The sequence below is a fragment of the Ambystoma mexicanum genome, chromosome 3p (genome assembly GCF_040938575.1).
Source record: "Ambystoma mexicanum isolate Mex_15411 chromosome 3p, UKY_AmexF1_1, whole genome shotgun sequence".
Taxonomy (NCBI): Eukaryota; Metazoa; Chordata; class Amphibia; order Caudata; family Ambystomatidae; genus Ambystoma; species Ambystoma mexicanum.
The window spans coordinates 486,292,368-486,311,349 of record NC_090925.1 but is presented as its reverse complement, the minus strand read 5'-3'; the positions used below and the strand labels follow the sequence as shown (position 1 = coordinate 486,311,349).

The window sequence follows — 18,982 nt, the reverse complement described above, 5'->3', positions numbered from 1 at the left end:
CCAGAGGAGGCCAGAGTGGCAGACTGAAGCAGGGTAGTAGTGGTGGAAGAGGCGGTAATAGTTGTGGCAGTAGTAGAGTGGTGGTGGGAGTAAGAGGTAGTTGTTGGTAGAAGTGGACAGCAGTCAACAAAAAGGATGCATGCAGACTGTGCTTGAACAGATTACGCTTGGTTTACTTTGGAGGGTTAGTTCCTCAGTTTTCATTTTACTTGTCCATCTCAAGCTGATCTGAAACCCTGAGTCTACTTTAATCGGCATGTTAACCTCTTATAGGCAGAACCTGCAATGCGAGCAAAACGGGTTGGCCAAGCATATTGGACACCCTGAAACATGCAGTAATGGAATACTGGTGAGTTCACCGCGATCAATTCAGTCAGATCGAGAGCTTTGAGGTTACTGGTCTTGGAGATCCACTTCAATCTGGCTTCCATAGTAAACAATCGACCAAGACTGCACTCATGCATGTCTCCAAAGTCCTCTCTGATGCACTCCATTCCAAACTCTTTCCTATACTCATCCTTTTGGACGACTCTGCCATTTATGACACTGTCCCCACTCCCATCTCCTCCTCACTCACCAGGACCTTGGGTTTTGAAAATCTGCTCTTACCGGGATTGCCTATTATCTGCAAAGTCAATCCTTTAAAATCTCTTGTAACTGCCCCCCGCACCCTCCCCCCAAGGAACAGTCCAGGGACCACTTCTCTTCACCCTCTATACCCCTGCCCTACGAAGACATATAATTTTCATGTCTAGGCATTGCTTGTATTTACTGTGCAGGTTTTACCATGCAGTAAATACAACTAATGACTCTCCCACACTCTTCCCTCTTTCACCTTGGGCTACCCCCTTCATGCACCTCCGCCAAGCTCCCATGAAGTTGGAGTTTTACCTCTCATGGCCACATAGCTCTTTGCTAGCAGCAGGTTTAACATGGTAAAGACCACAACTGCACTTGCAACTCGGCAAAGACAGCCATCTATATAGCTCATCCTTTGGCTTTCAATATCACCTCTTTGCTGATAGCACTCAAAATATTTTTCTCATTTTCCTCTTTCACCAAAGCCATCTGGGAGTTGATTCCCAACTATCTCAACAGTTTGTCAATGGATGGCCAGTAATCTTTCTCCCAGCTTCCAATGCCATCCCTGCCCTGAGCCTCTTCTATCTCCTTCCTGCCAGATATTCTTTCTCGGTTGCCCATGGCTCGCAGCATTGGAGTGTTCTCTGATAGCGACTTCCATGTGCTACAATTAATAACTACCACTGCCTCTGCTGCTTGTTTTAACCTTCTCAAAATTTGGAAAAACCATCCATTAATTACTAATCTCCACCCTACTGACCAGCAAAACATGACGACTGTTAGATGCTACGGTTAGGCCTTTTCCTCCTTCCTTACCTCTAGAGAACATTCTCAACCTTTCTACCCACACTCTCAACAAAGTACCCAGCTCCTGACCCACTTCCACCTACAGGCATGTTAGGGAGAATTCTCAATATGTGCTCATTTCCCTTACCTTTTGAGACCCCCCAGCAACTTTGCTGGATTTCTAGGATTTGATTTTTTTACCTGGGAAGAGTGAGAGCCTTTTTTCCCCACTCTTCCATGTATTTTGATGTGTGTTTTACTTTTGTGTTCTTTGGGCATGGAGCTTTAAAACAACTTCAGTGGCAGCATCTTTTTCTGTGCGTCACACAGTACGTTCAGTGCAGTGACACAGGGATGTCTTTCAGACTTCCCCATGTTTAAATACCTTCTCTGGGACTGACTACTGTCTCCCAGAGCATGTAAAGTTTAATTGACTTTACTAGTCTCTTTAAATTTACTGACCCAGCACACCCTACCTTACTATAGAGTGCTGGAGGGGTTGCCTAGCTTCCCGAGTCAAAACACTCATCTAACAGTCAAATGTTACCTTTTCCTTCTCTAAATGGCTGGTGGCAGGGGTTTAGATCAACTACCGTGATTTTTCCCGACCGCCAACAACGGTAGCAAAAAATCAGGTCAGCCATGTTTTTCAATATGGTGCTGCAGACCTATCTGTAAAAACAGACTCTGGTCATCTTTTTAAACCATTTCTTTTAGGAAAAGTCCTTCTTGTGCGCGCCAAAACAGGTTTGGTCCCTTTGTTCATTGGCCTTTGGCGGGCTTCAGTGCTGAAGCCCTCCTCTGGCGCCTGAGTGTCTGGGATGCACAGGATCTGAGGGAGGTGCCCGAAACTCCCTGTGCTTAGTCTCCTAGGAGACCTGAATGCACTCTGGCGTTATTGGCCGGCTGGCTGTCGGGCAAGGACAGCCACCCTGCTTTGTGATTGACAGCCAGGCTGGAATGAATGGGGGAAAACTGTTTGAAGGCAGGTCTCTGGGACTTGGAAAGCAGAGTCGACCACTGAAACGAAAGAACCGAAGACGAGCTGAAGGAAGAGGAATGCTGCAACTCCTGGACGACCGGTGAAGCCCTGCTGCAGGTCCAAATTGCCTGCAACTCCATCGACAGAGAAGCCCTTCAAGGTTAACTTCTTCCCTTGAGTTTGGTGGGAACAACCAACTCGCAAGCCACCTGGACACCGTCCCCATCTGGTCGAATTTTCATCTGAGTGCTGTTGAAAACCGGATAGCCAGAGGGAAGGAAACCAGCTCGTGGACTTTAAGGCACTCACACCTTAAAACCGACCTCTTGCTAAAGCTTTTGGCCTCATCCCTGGGCAGTGCAGGAACCTCCCGACGTCGTCCTTGTACCCACGACTGAAGCTCAGGAACTGCGAGATCTGCTCGAACTGCCAGGAACAACTGCCTCAGCTACAGCTCTTCTTCATTAACAAGGTACTGTGCAAACGCGGTCCGGAAATCTTTTCGGCCATCGAGACAGTGCGTGAAACTTTCCTCAACTACGAAGGCTTGTCCTTCCCTAAACATTCGTCAAACTTTTCGCCTAGCCAAATTCTTCTAAACTCTGTGGCAAAGACTTAACTGTTTTCTACCAGACCTGTGCTATCCTATACAAAGACTCTGAACCATTGACTTTGGCCCAGGCCTATTGAGAAGAATTGATGGTTGTAGTTAACTGAACCCCTTTGCCCTGCCTATAAATGGATTTGGGCTGTCTATTCTTATAACCTTGTCTTTTTACCCCTTTATTAAGTATCTGAAGTGCCATTTTGCTCCCACTTCAGGGCAGCTAAACTTGTTCATTTACTTACCGGTTTTATTTTTGTGGTTTATTAGTGTGTGATAATGAGCTGCTTATGCTAGTGTAATGTTTTCTAACTGACTAGTAAATAAATGTATATTCCTTTACCAAGAAGCCTTAAATAAGTGTTTGTTTGAATCACTGTATTAGTTGGTCCTTTGTGTAACTTGTTCTACTTCTCACTTAAACTCTTGAGATAAGTCTGGCTGCTCAGCCATCGCTACCACTTTACTGTGTAGTACAGGCTTGTACCAAAGGTGAAGTTGTACTTAAATTTGTAGTCTTAATTGCCTATAGTGTTCCCAAAGGGTACTGCAGGTGCTTCTACATAACAAGGCAACATGCTTGTTGTCTCTCCATCCACAACCACTCCCTTTTCAAGTAAATTCTACTAGCCTACATAGCCATCAATGGGCTTGCTCCTCAGTACCTGTCTGAATGTACCTATGTCTACTCACCATCCTGTTCTCTCTTCTCCTCCTCCTCTGCACTAAACCTCACTGTCCCATACCCCTGTGCTATCTCTTGCTTCCACTCTTTCTCACTACTTGCCCCAATCCACAAGAACCTGCTGCTAATCACATTCAAAGCCAGCCCAACAGTGGATCTCTTCAAGGCTGGACTTAAACTGCACGGACTTGCTAAAGAGGGAGCTTTCCATGACCATTCCCACATCTGAACTCATCACGGTCTCCAGTGATAGTCAATTTAATGTTGTATATTTATATAGTCCCTCTTTAGTTTGACGCCCAATATATATTGTTTCTGTTGGTTTAGTCCCTGGTCTTTGTCCCACTTTTTTATGCACCCGCAAACTAGCACACCACTTATTCTGATCTTTGTGCTACATACACCTTCCAGGGGAATGCCTCCACTATCTGTAAATGTGTTATTGCAAATTATTTCTGATCGAAACAGACATCCTTCTTCTTTAATAAAATTTAAAAAATACTAACTTCCACATAGCAGCCTTTTCAGGCACCAAAGAACATAAGGTCCTAAATGTCCAAAGAGCACCTATTCTAATGGGTATTTTACACAGCGCTTTGTTATATAAAAAAAGGAGCTAATAAATTGCAGCATTTTTCCACTGCAAACTATAACCATTGTGTAGCACGTGTGCATCATTGTGCAGTCACTGTACGTAGGGTCAGCACGCGTCAGGACCTCAGCGACCAAACTCAATTCAGCAACATAAGTCTGTGTAAATGGAAGACACTGAACTTTATAAATACGGACTCCATAACTTAACCATGGCAATAATATTTAAAGCACAGTCATCTATTGTAATAATGTGTGGCTATCAAAGTCAGATCAGGGCATTTCATTAATCAGTTAACTTTATAAATCTAAGTAGTAATGTGATATGCTTAAGATATTCCCAGGCATCTACATTTAATGTTTAGCTCTCCTGCTAACATATTCTCTAAAAAGTTGCATCACATAACTAAACAAAAGGTTTGATATACTGAAACAGCATTTATTATTTATAACGAGTACGTACCAGTGGAACCCAGTATGTATAAAGAGCACCAAGCCTCATTTCCGGCACAAACTGAGAGCACGCCAGTAGCAAAAAGTAGAGGTTGAAAAAGTACTTAAATTGGTTGAATAGCACCTGTCATAATAAAAAAACAAAAACAAATCAGATTGCCAATATATAACAAAATGCATAATATGATGCATATCTTTAATAAAATCTGTTTTACAAGTTTAATTTGATATTTTTAGCAATTAACTGTACAATGCATTGATACATTTAAATTCCAGAGGGCTAGTGGAGGGAACATTAAGAACGAAAAGAGCAAGAATAATTAGAACAAGAAAATAAATAAGAAAACTAATATAAGCATTTGATATTATATACCAATAATTTATATACAGTACTTGAGAGCAACATTTTGGACATATCACCCGAAAAGTCCACCTCATTGACCTAGCTCACCATAATTTTGTTCCTACATCATCTCCAAATCCACCATTTGAGACAATCATTTTGCCACTGGGTGTCTCCTTTACATTCATAGGGGTCAAATTGCATCCAACTGTTCACAAAACACGTGGGCATACCCATCATTGTAGTTACGATACTGGAAAAGGCTATTAGCCGTGAATTTGATCCTCACGATTGATGTTGGTTTCCCCGTATGAACAGTAAAATAAATGTACGTTTGGTATTTCATTTTTTATTTAGACCAGTTTATTTTGTTTGGGCAATTTACCAGTTCTGCCCAATGAAGCAATGTCATCATCAATAAACAAATATTTGAGAGTAGGTATTCAAAACCTGCCACACACATTCAAGCAAGGCGCAGTTAGCTGAGAAGAACTGGTTGAGTCTAGAAAATATCATAAGATGCCATTTAAAAATGTGAAATGCAGTATATCACAACCTAGTTCGATCCCTCCTACATGGTCAATGCAGGCATGGCACTTGTGCTGTGGTCGAAGGGCACCATCACGAAGATTCTAACCTCTAGATAGAAGATACTGTAGGCAAGTCCAGTCAAACTTAATAGCCACTTTATCAGGCACAGCATGACACCTCTCATGTTGCCAATTGCCTTTACCCAAGCAACGTGTTCTTTTTTGCATCCTGCAGCAATGTAGGTGTGAACTAACTCCAGCGTTTCAATCCTTTGGGAGCATGAGGCCAGGGCACAAGGGAGTTTTGGGCTCCACAATTTGGTGCTTCGCTCCCTTTATTGTCAGCAGTTTCTTACTTGGTTCCACACAGTTTCCACTATCCAAAAAATGCCAAGTTCGGCATCGTAGTGCGCTTAAGTAAAAAGGGTTATACGCCTGTTCCTAAATCATAAAATCCAGTTTTTTAATTTGATTCTGCAGCAATCCCTAGAAATCATGTGATGCTCTCTGATGAACAATGTTGTTCCAGGGAGGGTCAGAGTACAGAGATGCATGCCTTAAATCTGAATTTGCTAATATCCAAATATGCACCTGGGTAGAATTTGCCATTTCATTTGGCATACATGGACTTCTCTGCATAGAATGGGTAGACAGAAAAAAAGCCAGAAAATGTAATACAATGAATAATCAGTCTTTATACAGAGAGTATGCATAGTGTAGCTATGGTGAAATGGCCAACATTGCTCTTAAGCTTCCAAAAAGTTAATGGGTGCCGCAGTTGTGCATTTTAGCAGCCTTGTTTTTTAATATACATATAAATGGACTGGCACCTGTTTCAGAGACAGTGAGCCCAGATTTTGTCTGCTTATTGTGATGAATCCAAGGGAGTCATCACTGATTCCCCGGCGGTGGCTTCCTTTCATGCGGCCAGGGGATGGCAGCTGCTGCCTGATCCTGTCCCTGGAGGCGGCTTTATGAGGGAGCATCACATGGACAACTAACAGGGAGATGTCATGACTTTTTTGGACGAGACGCAGTATATCCCCCTTTCCCATGAGGAAGACCTAATACCAAATACCTTTTTCCATGAAGAAGACCCTCTAATACCCAAGACCCTAATGACATATTGCCAAATGCTTGTTCCCCCACTGTAGAAAAAGTAAAAAAAGGAACTACTTACGTACCTGTAACTGTTCTCCAGCATGGGTTTGGCATGGATTCACATGCTCATCAATATTCCCCATCGTCAGGCCGGAAATCCTCAGAAAAAGAAAAAACAGTTTCACTTTCACTTATGAACCATCTTTCTCCTATAAACCAATCACTGAGCTCTGGGTCATAGTGCCCGCAGCCAATGACTGCCCTCTGCCTAAGCCCCTCCTCTGGCAGCCATCTTCAGATTTGGTAGCACGTAAAGTGGCAGTATGACCAAGAAGAGCCGCAGCGGGGCAGGAGGGAGGATTTGCATGTGAATCCATGCCAGACCCATGCTGGAGAACAACAGTTACAGGTAAGTAACTTGTTCCTTCTCCAGCATGGGGTCTGGCATGGATTCACATGCTCATGAACAAAGAATACATAGCAGTAAATATATACACAACCATGGGAGGTGTCAAGGCTCAACAGAAGCAATGACTCTTACCTACTCACCAGGCTCACCGTCAAATGAACAGGTTGCGTAGCACTGCTTGGCCGACCCTGGACTCTCTCTGGAATCCCTGTCGACGGAGTAGAATCTTTTGAAGGTGTGCGCAGACCCCCACTTAGCAGCCCTGCAGATGTCCAGCAGTGGCACACCAGCCAGGAACACCATCGTTGCAGCAATCACTCTGGTGGAATGGGCTCTCGGACAGCCAGGCAGCGGTCGGTTCACCAACCGGTGACAAATGAGTGATACAGCCGGAGAGACACCTGGAGATGGAAGCCTTGGACAAGGCTTTCCCATGGTTCACAGGACCAAATTTCACAAAAAGTTGAGATGTCTTCCGGAAACTCTTTGTGCGAGCCACATAGAACTTCACAGCATGCGCCACATCCAGCGAGTGCAAAGTCCTTTCAGCCGGGGACGAAGGTGTCAGAAAAATCACAGGAAACACCAAAGGTTTGTTGAGATGGAATTCAGATGGAACCTTCGGCATGAAGGAGGGGTGCGTCCGTACACCACCCTTGTATCGTGGAAAGTCAGATAAGGCCACTTGCAGGATAGGGCCTGGATCTCACCTACTCTCCTGGCAGAGGTGATAGCCACAAGAAAAGCAGTCTTCCACGAAAGGTACTTGAGAGGGGCCTGATGCATAGGCTTGAAGGGGGCCCCCCATGAGCCTCATCAGAACCATGTTGGGTTCCCATGCCGGGGGGCGCCTTCACCGGCGGGAACAATCTGAACAGTCCTTTCAGGTACTCCTTGACCAGACGGTGTGAACAAAGCGAAGACCGTCCCGGAGACCTGGTGTAGCGGGAGATAGCTGCCAGATGCACCTTGATGGATGCGTGAGCCAGCCCCGCCCTGGCCAAGGACAATAAGTATGGCAGGATCTGCAGGGCCGTAACACTCAGAGGGTCAATCTGCTGTGTTCGGCACCAAGTCATGAAGCCCGTAGCACTTAATTGTCAATGACGATCTGGCCCTGGAAAGGACATCCTGCAGTCCACCAAAAGTTCGTACTCACCGAACTCTAATGCTGCAGGAGCCAGGCCTTCACGTTCAGCGACTCTGGGTCGTGATGCAGGATTGTGCCTCCTTCTCTGGTGAGTAAATCCGCAACAACTGGCAGCTTGACTGGTGGAGATGTCGACAGGCTGAGAAGGTACCAAATCTGCCTCGGCCAAGCCGGGGCGATGAGGATCATCTTGCACCAGCACCATTTGTGTCAATTGATGACTCGCAGCAAGAGGGGCAACGGAGGAAACACGTACAGGAACCGGCCTTCCCATGGGAATGATAATGCACCTCCTATGCTCTTCGTCTGGTGGAACCTGCTGGCGAATCTCTGGCATTTGGAGTTTGCCGCTGTCGCAAACAAGTCGCTCCGGGGCCTGCCCCACTTGCGGAAGAGCCTGTCCACTTGATCCTGCAAAAGCTCCCACTCGTGGCAAGAGCGCAGTTCCCGGCTGAGAGAGTCGGCAATGGTGTTCTTGACTCCCGCCAGGTGAAAAGGAATGAGGAACATCCCCTGGGAGACGGCCCAGTGCCACAAATCCTGTGCCTCTCTGGAGAGTGATGAGGACCTGGTGCTCCCCTGCTTCCGGATGTAGAACATCATGGTGGTATTGTCTGTGAAGACCCTCACCAGCTTGCCCTTGAGGGATGGGAAAAATGATTTGAGGCCCCAAAACACTGCCCATAGGTCCAGGACATTGATGTGAAAGTTCCTCTCTTGCAGTAGCCACAGTCCTCTGGCGTGGAGACGTCCAGCGTGAGCTCCCCAACCTTCCAAGGAAGTGTCCATGTGACGGTCTTCTGGTAAGGCAGGCTCAGGAAATCCGTGCCCCGGCGATGTTGGAGCGCACGCCACACCACCTTATCACACGACGGAACTCCTCGTCGAGGACAATCTGGTCGGTGAAGCTTCCGGACACTTGGATCCAACAAGCGCCTAAGAACTCCTGAAAGGTTGCTTACTCAACCTGCAGAGTCTGATCACGTAGATACACGACGACATCATGCCGAGCAGTGACTTGATGGCCCGCACCGTGGCGATCTACAGACACCGCACCTTGGCCTGAATGGATGCTATCCTGTCCTCCGAGGGAGCCGCAAGGCAGGAGACCGTGTTGAGCCTAGACCCCAGGAACAGAGCGTCTTGCGATGGAATCAAGCAAGACTTCGGAGAGTTTGGGGAGAACCCCAGATGCGTCAGCAGCCATACGGTCCTCTCCATGTGATCGAGAGGCTGTATTAAATAAAGAAAGAAAGAAACAGTTTCTCTATTGTGAATAGAGGTATTGATTTACGAATGTTAGACTATAGGAGCCACTGGTTTATTACCATTCCTACATTTGTAGAAAGTACTTGTTCAAAAAGAATTGCTTTAATGTGTTCTTTTAGCACTGTTTTTCTATTGATGTTCATTGATTTATGCCGCATTTAGATTTTTTATTGAAATAATCGGAGAAAGAGTGTATTAGATGGTACACTATCCTTTTTTTAGTGTTTTTAAGTCAGTTTTAGAAATGTATGAAATTGAATAAAACTGTATAAAGGCTTTGTAAAGAATGATCTATTATGTAAATAGATTGTCAATTACCTGACAGGTAGACACTTAGGGACACAAAGAAAGGGGTAGTTGACCCTTTTTTCTTCTGCTATTTTGCTTCCAGGTTGGACTCCCCCGGGAGGTGGATTGCAGTCAGGCAGATGTTGTTCTCCAGGGCCCATTCCCACATGCTAACTACTAGGGCTCCACAGCGAAGGGGAACTGGTGCCAACCTGCTTGTTGACATAATACATGCTGGTGGAGTTGTCCGTCTGGATGAGGATGACCTTGCCCCCTATGAGCAGAAGGAAAGCCTTGAGAGCTAGACAGACAGCCTTCAGCTCCAGCCAGTTGATATGAGATTCCTGCTCCTGCAGGGACCAGACTCCATGGACACTTTGTCCAGCATGGTCCCCCAGCCTTCCAGTGAGGAATCTGTGGTAATGATGACCTGAGGGGGTGCCTATCAGAAGGGCCTGCCAGTCCGCACGTTTCAGTCCCTGGACCACAAGGTGAGATCCGGGTGTAGAGAAGGAGGAATGCTGACAAGCTCCACTTGGGAGCCCCTCTCCTGAATCCATGAGGCTACAAAGTGCAGCTGTAATCTCCTCATCTTGAGTCTCACGTGGGGAATGGCCAGAAGCACCGCTGCCATGATCCCCAGTAAATGCTGGTACTACGAGGCCGAGGTAACCTCTCCACTGAGGAAGTGATTTACGTCCCTCTTGATGACCATGATTTTTCGGAGCTTTTGTTCCATATGAGGCCTAGAAAGGTCAGGCTCTGAGTAGGCTGTAGCTGAGACTTCATGAGGTTGACAGAGAATCCTAGCTCCTGAAGAGTGGTCATAAGATTGGCGGAAGTGATATGCACTGCCTCTGGAGATCTCGCCCTGACGAGCCAGTCGTCCTGGTATGGGTAGACGTGGTGGCCTGAGGAAGGCTGCCGCTGCATTCATTAGTCTGGTAAACACCCTGGGGGCTGAATTGAGGCCGAAGGGTAGAACCTTGTAATGAAAATGGCCGCCCATGATCCTGAACCGCAGAAAGGATCGATGAGGCTGCCAAATAGGGACGTGCAGATAAGAGTCCTTCAGATCCAGAGAGCACATCCAGTCTCCCCTGCACAGTGTCTCAGCTATGAGTGCTGGCGTAATCATCTTGAATTTCTGAGGCGGGAGGGAGCGGTTGAGGGTGGAGAGATCCAACCTGGTTCTTTTTTATGGCGTAAATCCTGGAGTAGAAGCTTAAACCTCACTGGGAGGCTGGGACTTCTTCCACTGCCTGGCTCTCGACCAGCCACCAAATTTCCACCAACAGAGTTGCTGTCCCAATCTGTGGGAGGGGAGGGGAGGAGGGAGGAATTGGTAGGCGGAACCCCGTAGACACCACGGATAGGATCCAGGGGTCCACAAACTTCTGATGACAAAACTGTGCGTGAAGGGCAAGCCTCCCCCCACCAGAGACACGTGGATCTGAAGGAGCGCGTCATGCCTTCTTTCCCTCTGAAGCTGTTGCTGAGGAGGATGACTGAAAAAAGCCCTTGCTCCCCCCCCCTTTTGTTGCTTGAGCCGGTGCTGACCCAGAACGGTCAGGCTGCCTCGACCTCCGTTATTGGAAGCCCCGGAACCTGCCGAACATCCGTCCCTTATCAGAGCGTTGATGTGACTGGGTGTACGCCTTGGGCGTGGCCTTCGTAAGAATAAAGACTTCACAGTTTGCAAACTGTTTTTCTTTTTATCTAGCTCCTCATTGGTAGTGAAGTGAAAGAGGTCACAACGCTCGAATGGAAGGTACAATATGCGTTCATGGACATCTGGGTTAAATTTAGTAGCCGAAGCAAGGCAGTCCTTCTCATGTCCGTGGCAATGCATAAGGCCCGGCCAGAGGTGTCGATGTGACCCACAGTGGATTCCATGATGTCTTGTGCCACCAGTTTAGCCTCCGCCAGTCTCACCTTGAAACGTGCCTGGCTCTATACCAGAAGTTTCCAGAAGGAAGTCAGCTATTGCCCACTAAAGCCTCTAGTTAACGGCTGCCAGTATGGCATCCGTGTTGGAATGACGAAGGTGCAGGGAGGTGTTGGAATAAAGCTTCTTTCCATAAGTCTCCAAGATCTTCTCCTCCTTTCCTAAAACCGCTGAGGACGAGGTGGCTTTTAATATAGTGATGCTGCAGCGGTCACTGAAGAGTGCGGTTGAGGGTGTGCCGATAGCAAGAGTGGATCCCCCTCCATTTGCCTATACTTGGCGTTGAGGCGCCGATTGACATGCTGGGCCGAATGGGGCTTAAGCAGCCTTTTTTAGTCAAGGCGACAAACTCCTTCTGCATCGGGATCCCCGTTCTAGCCGCGGGCGTAGAGTGAGGACCTCAGCCAGGACCCCCGACTCCGGCTGTTCGACCTCGGGTTGAGGAAGCCCCAAATAGTTTGTGGAAGGCCTTGGCTGATGATGGCATGTCAGGGTCTTCTTCCTCGTCGGTGTCCACCAGAGTGTCCAGCTGGTCGGAGCGGGTGGAGGATTTCTGGGCACCGAGGGCTGCAGTGTGGAGACCGAAGCCAGAGGCTGCAGTAGAGGATGCTGTGGAATCCCCTGAACTGTGGGAGGCAAGGGAGCCGGAATTGAAGGAACGGGAAAGGACAGCAGGGGCTGCACCAGGGCCTGTGGCGCTGGAGCCATAGGAGGAATGACTATAGGCACAGGCGGAGGTGCCGGAGGGCTCACTGGACTCTTGGCGGTGGAGCATGAGACCTACCTTGCACCTGAGGATGGAGCCTGGCAGGCGTGTTGCCCTCAGCGGTATCGGTGGTAGGGCTGCGTGCAGGAGCCCCCTCAGACATCTGGCTGGTACTAGGGCGTAGCCCCTTGCGTGTACACCCGGTAAAAGTACCTTGCGGTCCCTCAGCACTGTCTCCGGAAGGATCCAATGACCCCTTGGCCTGGGGGCAGGTAACTGGTATAGCCTTGGCACTGGTATAGCCTTGGTACCAATGCTGGTGCGAGAACCTGAAAGCTTCCTCCCGCTCGGGCGCTTGATTGAAAAGGAGTCGCGCTTCCCTTCAGGAATATGTTCAGCTGCTAAGGAAACACAGTTCCACAGAGTGTGTGTGAAACGTGACAAGGCACATATGGAGTTGGCCGCCTGTAGCGCCATACCCACTGCAGAAAACACTTTCTTCGGCCAGCCGTCAAAACGCTTGTCGTCCCATCAGGAGGGGTGGTAGTATACGACGCCTGCTTTGCCGGGGCCGTAGCCGCCTGCACCACCAAACTCTCCGGAGTAGGGTGCTTGGACAAGTAGCAGGGGTCGCTACTGGCTGGGCGGTATTTTCGCGGCAAAAACTTGCCCACTGCCGGGAGAATCTCCTGAGCAGTCCAAGCCGCCGCCACCCTCCTCTGTAGAGCCATATGAAACGGCAGTACCGGGTCAGTTGGTGGACCAAGGTCGAGGATATCCGTAAGGTCATCCTGAAGAAACTCCCCCGGGGGAGCAGACCATCCCAAGTACTCAGTGACCCTCGACATAAGGTGCCGGTACGAGGAGTCGGCATGAGTGCCAGGCTCAGGCCTACAAAACTCCACCTCCAGAGAGGTGTCCAGCCCACTATCATCGTGCAGGGACTGCCTCAGGTCCTCAAATTGGCTATGGCCCGAGAGAATCTCGTCTGGCACCGTATTAGGAACCATGCCATCATCAGAGCCCTCATCCACCTCTGAAATAAACTCAAGATGGCGGTAAGAAGGCACAGAATGTGAACCAAAGCCATGCTTGACCTTGGCCAGAGCCTTTCTAGGGTGTTCCACCGAGCCTCGGAGTACGCAGGGAACGCAGCGCCGACAGCATCGATGGCGTCGACACAGGCCTCGAGGCCGGAGCCCCAAGCGTGTCCTTCGACAGCCTGGGCGCCGATGGCGCCGACGACTTCTTCGGAGGCGGGGCCTCGAAAGAGTCTGTCGACGACCTCGGCGCTGCTGGCATCGACATCTTCCTCGAAGACATCACAGGTTCACACGGTCTCGAGCGCGTCGAGGACCGGGACCTGGACCGGGCATGACGATAACGATTTCCCTTGTCCGAGCGAGACCTCTCCCGCGAATCGTGCCGACCACCTGAGCCCGAAGGCATGCGAGCAGTGTCTCTTGACTGATCACGACCGACCCCACTTGGAGGTGCAGATGGACCGGTGCCCTGCGATTCGAGAATGGCTAACATTTTCTTCCCGAAGGAAGCCCATTCCTCCGGCGTCGCTTGCTTGGTAGGGTAAGCGACCCGCCGACGGGCCGAGTCCTCGGAAGAGGACGGGGAAGGTGACCGATGACGGCACTTCCGGGAGTGCCTCGAAGAGGCAGAGGAGTGGTGGGACCGACTCCGGGACCAAGACCCACTGGACTTCCGACGACGACGCAGAGAGTCGCCTCTCGAATCGTCCGTCGAAAGCTCCGCAGACCTCGACTTCCGTGGCTTAGACACCTTACCTACTGAAAACTTCTTCTTGCGCTCCCGCAAGACTTTCGAGGTGAGCGACTGGCAGTCGACACAGTCATCCGTGTCATGGGCCTCTCCGAGGCACCAGAGGCAGGCATCGTGCGAGTCCGTAACCGACATCTTGGACCCACAGTCCCCGCACTTCTTAAATTCCTGACGCGGGGTGGAAGACAAGGTAGACATCCTTCACGAAGAAGAAACTTCACAAAACGAACAGGTTCGAAGAACCGAGAAACAACAGAAACTCCAAAGAGTCGAGGCACGCCGAGATTCCCGAAGCGAAAACGTTCGCAGAAAAAACAGAACTGAGGCTACGGCCGCCGTGCGTCCTATTTATAACATCCAGTGACGTCGGCCGTCGGAGGAGGTCCTCGAGGGTGGCGTATCAACTTCATCGACGCAGGTCGCAGACACCGAAATATTTTCCGAAGCAGCACAGCTGTGGTGATTACTGTCATAGATATGGAATACGTCGGAGGACCCAATCCCCTCGAAAAGGTACTACATGTGTCTGGGTTTTGATTTCTCCACCAAATACATTATGAGACGTGTAGTCATGGGTCACAGCAATTGAATACTGCAAGTAATACTGTACAAACAATGTTCTTAATATAATTAAAACAAACCAAAACTCCCTTAGCCTATCTTCACAACAAAGAAACAGGAAATAAATGCATGATAATGTTAGAAATCCTGGTATTTTATGAGATACGTTGCGTGTCTTTATTACTAGCTACTGTACATTAGTCCCCGGCGAAGGTCAATCAGAATGTAACAAGCATTCTGATTGGCCCTCGCCAGGGCATTAACCGGCCGGGAATCCCTTGCACGCACTTAAGTGCCTGCGTTTGTTCCCGGCGGGGGGGTCGGAGGGGGGGCGCGTGGAGGCTGGCTTCGTCCCCTGCCGGGGACTCGGATATGTTTTTTCCTCCACCCCCCTCCCCTGCAAACGATCCCCTTCCTGCCCTCCCAACCCCACTTACCTTCTTTTTTCTTCTTTTTCTCTGGAGCAAACGCCTGGGAACACTTCTGTTCCCAGCGCGTCCACTCCCGATGGTCAGCAAGGAAAGGGAAATGGTCTACATTTTCCCTTTCCCAGCGGCCATTTTATTTGACTTATTATTTTTCTTTCTGTTCCGAAAGGCGGAACAGAAAAGAAATGCTATTAGTACCCCGGTCTAACGGGCTGGGATACTAATGGCAATAAGCCCCTCGACGGCGGGCCAATACCGCCTACGGTAATGACCCCGGAGCATTACCTGGGGTGGTATTGGCCCGCCGACTCGGGGCTTATTGCCACATTAACTCCACCAATCAATTGGTTGTATTGCTAACCCTGCCTTCAGTGCCCTGGAATGTGATAATCTGTGCTTTCAAGGTGATCCCTTCCATAGCACGAAGGCACCGCTGGAACGGTGGCATGCATAATTACAGCCTAAAAGCCGAGGTCTTTCTTAATTCCAGGGCATTTTAATTGTAGTTACTGTGATGTTGAACATCAGCGGCCTCTGGGGGAAAAAACTGCTCACCAGCCACAACGGTCTCTTAACATTTCGGCTGTTGGTATGAACCATACATTTAATGATTACAAAAAAAGTTTTCATAGTAAAAAGGGATCTGCGGCCTGGAGAGCTGGAGATAAAACTTCCATTGGCCATGGTGGTGTGACAATACAGTAGAGGAATGCAAATTAAACAGTTGAACATTACTTGGTTAAGATGGAAAATGATACCTATATAATCTATGGTTCATATTTTCCATTTAATGCTGAGCCATATTTGATCTTTACAGTTCAAATAAAAACGCTTTGAATAAGAGGTCTGAACCCTGCTCCCATGGCTGCTTCTTTTTTTTAAGTTAAGTGCTTAAATCTCTACCCTACCAAAGCCGTGCTCAGAAATTGTATGCAAGCGTGTAAATAGAAGTTTAAGCTTAACACTATGCATTACTGTGCATTCAGTGCCATCCAGGGGATGGCTTTAATTACACCCTCTGCAGAACAGTAAATCATGTACCATCTTGTGAACCTTGCACATGGAGAGTGTTGTTTGCATCTATCGTCACAGAGCGGAGAAGCACAGTGCATTTACTTTTAAGCCTATTTCTGATGGGAAAAAATTAAATGCATGATCTGGACACTGTTCAAAGAGTAGCAGCGTCTCGCACCATGGCAAAGGTATCATATGTTGGCCGAAACTCCAAATGTTAACAAGTACCGTGGCAAACAGCACACATTAAACTGCCCCTTAAGTGTTATTTTATACTAGTTTACCCAACTTCACTATACTCATTGTAGAAGTATGAAAGACTGAGGCAGCTGAGGGTGGGCGGGGGTAGGGGAATAGAACGTTATATTTGCATGTACTATTTTACTGCAGTATATAAACTTTTAATTCCCCTCTAGAACAGGACTAAGCGGACAAGGTCAACAATAAATGTGATGGTGACAACTACACAGACATGAGATGAGCAGGCACAGATTTGATGAAGGCTTGGAAAAATACACCTGGGTCGGTCCGGTATTGCGATATTTCGTCTTTCGAGCGCCATCAGGTCTTACCAACACTTCTTTCCCAATGCTTTTATCTCAGGGCTTTTGCTTTCTTCCGAGTACTGTGCGCAAACGTGCATCTTTCTAGTTTAGCTATGGGCAAGGGCTAGTCTACTCCCACTTGTTGGTCGGCCATTGTTGATATGATGCCACTGATCTTTTCACTAATATATTGGATTGCCTGAGCAAAAGCATTGTAGTGCATTCGCAGACCTGGGTGGACTATCGTGAGCCAGTGAGTAAAGAAGGCGGCAAGGCGGCAGGGCAGCAGAGTGAAGAACGCGAAGGAGTAGGAAATGAGAAAGAGGAGGGCCACATGTTTGGACCGGTCAGCGTTTTCCATTTCTCCTGCACAGGGAAATCTTGCCGGCAGTTTGGCTGACCAGGGCACAGATTTCAACTAAGAACACACAGGGCATGTGCTAGATTCTGGCATCTCATCTTAGTGCCCTGGGTGGGGGTGATGGAGAATTACACACACGTTAGAGATGGCAGCTCCCAAAGGCTCCGTCTTTGGGTCGCTTTGTGCTGTTGCAGCACTTCACTTCAACAGAACTTGGGAAAGGGCGAGGGGTCTTATACATTCAGGGTTTCCAAGGTGGTTGGTTAGGTTTGGGGAGGTTATTACTATTCTGGGGATTTAGGACAAGGTCAGTGGGCCCAATGAGGTTGGTGGGTCATGTGACTTGGGAGATCGAGATACACTCCCTCCCTAATATACATTACACTTGTGTTTAGTGGTGGTTGCCTAGTCTGGGTTTTCGTTTTACAGGCATCAACCTTATACTGTTCTAGAGAGATCAGCCATTGCATCAGTCTGCCAAGGGAGAGGGAAATCTAGGGTTTGGGGACAGCAGGTTGGTTTTTGCTGAAGAGTACGGCAAGACATGGGCAGGTTCTGGACACTATGGGCTTCGGTGTCGACTTCCGTCCGAGTCCGGGATGGGAGTACTGTGTCCTGCAGCGTGGCACAGTGCCCGACTGCTGATGCTTGGCTGATCTTGTTCTATGGTCATTGTGAATCCTGCTTCCTCGTCTACATAGTTGGTAGGTGATGTCTCTTGACTTTTGCAGTGGGCTTTTAGAAACCGGGAGGTTGCACATTGGTTTAAAGCAGGAACCATTGTTTTATGGACATCTCCTCCTCACTATGTAACGTGTGTTGGCCCTCATTCCAGCCCCACACTTCTCTGCACTTTGCACTGCCATTCATCACCGGGTGATGGCCAGGGGTGGCTGCTTGCTTGATGGACTCTCTAGGGTCTATGCTCCCTGTGATGGCCTAAGCATGCAGGCTCAGACTGCTTTTCATGGTTTGTCATCCCCTCACTCTTGGGGATGGCATTGTTTGGACTTGTTGAACCTTGAATTGACAGGGAGCAGGATATTTTACTCATTGGCTGGAAATTCAGTTGTTGGGAGGGGGAGGTGTTTGGGTATATGTGCATTTTGGGCAGTGTGTTTGTGGTGGCTTTATTGCCAGTTGGAGAGTGATGGGACATGAACATGGAGATTTTGTGGGGTTGGCAAGCTGGCAAGGGGACCCAAGGTTTCTCCATTGGCTGGGACACTATTATCCTTGATTGACTCCACTTTATCTGATGCATTGTTCTGAATTGCCACCATTGTCTTCCTCGTATTGATGGGCTGGTCCAATTTTCACCGTGGTACAGGTGCCCACAATTAAGGTGCCTCTTCATTAAACATATTCTATGGTCATTGTTTTATAACCTTTACTTGGAGTGAAGATTTACAAAGTATGAAGTACTGTAAATCTTGTGTATGACCATATACATAATTAATGCCGGTTAACAGGCATTATGTAAACATTAGGCCAGCGTAGAACTCCTGTACACGGACACCATTTTATTCTAATTTATGGATGGTCCTTGGATCGCAGTCCCTGTCCTAGTGCTGTCTCTATGCTGGACTCTATGCTTCCCTCCATGACACTGCTACGCCCTGCTTCTGCCCCTGCTGTGGGATTGAATTTGTCCTCTATTGGCATTTAAGTCTCCTACTCCCTTTAATCTTACCCTGGGTAGTGGGATACAACTCCTGGGGGCAGTGGGTCTCATCTAGCTGTCACTCCTTCATACTTATAATTCAGATTTCTTTTATGTATGTGTAGCTGGTGACTATTTTTCACAATGTACTCCGTGTTATGAACTATTCTAAAATGCTAAAATCATATG

The 18,982-nt window shown here is 48.2% G+C and overlaps 1 protein-coding gene across 1 annotated transcript in view; it reads right to left on the bottom strand.

The window, feature by feature from the left end:
• The window catches only part of ATP9A (ATPase phospholipid transporting 9A (putative)), a 1,385,006-nt gene that overhangs the window by 1,095,861 nt on the left and 270,163 nt on the right, over positions 1 to 18,982 (bottom strand). The window contains exon 3 of the mRNA XM_069651153.1: positions 4,694 to 4,807. Coding sequence (XP_069507254.1) covers positions 4,694 to 4,807 — 114 coding nt within the window. The remainder of the gene's footprint in view (positions 1 to 4,693; positions 4,808 to 18,982) is intronic.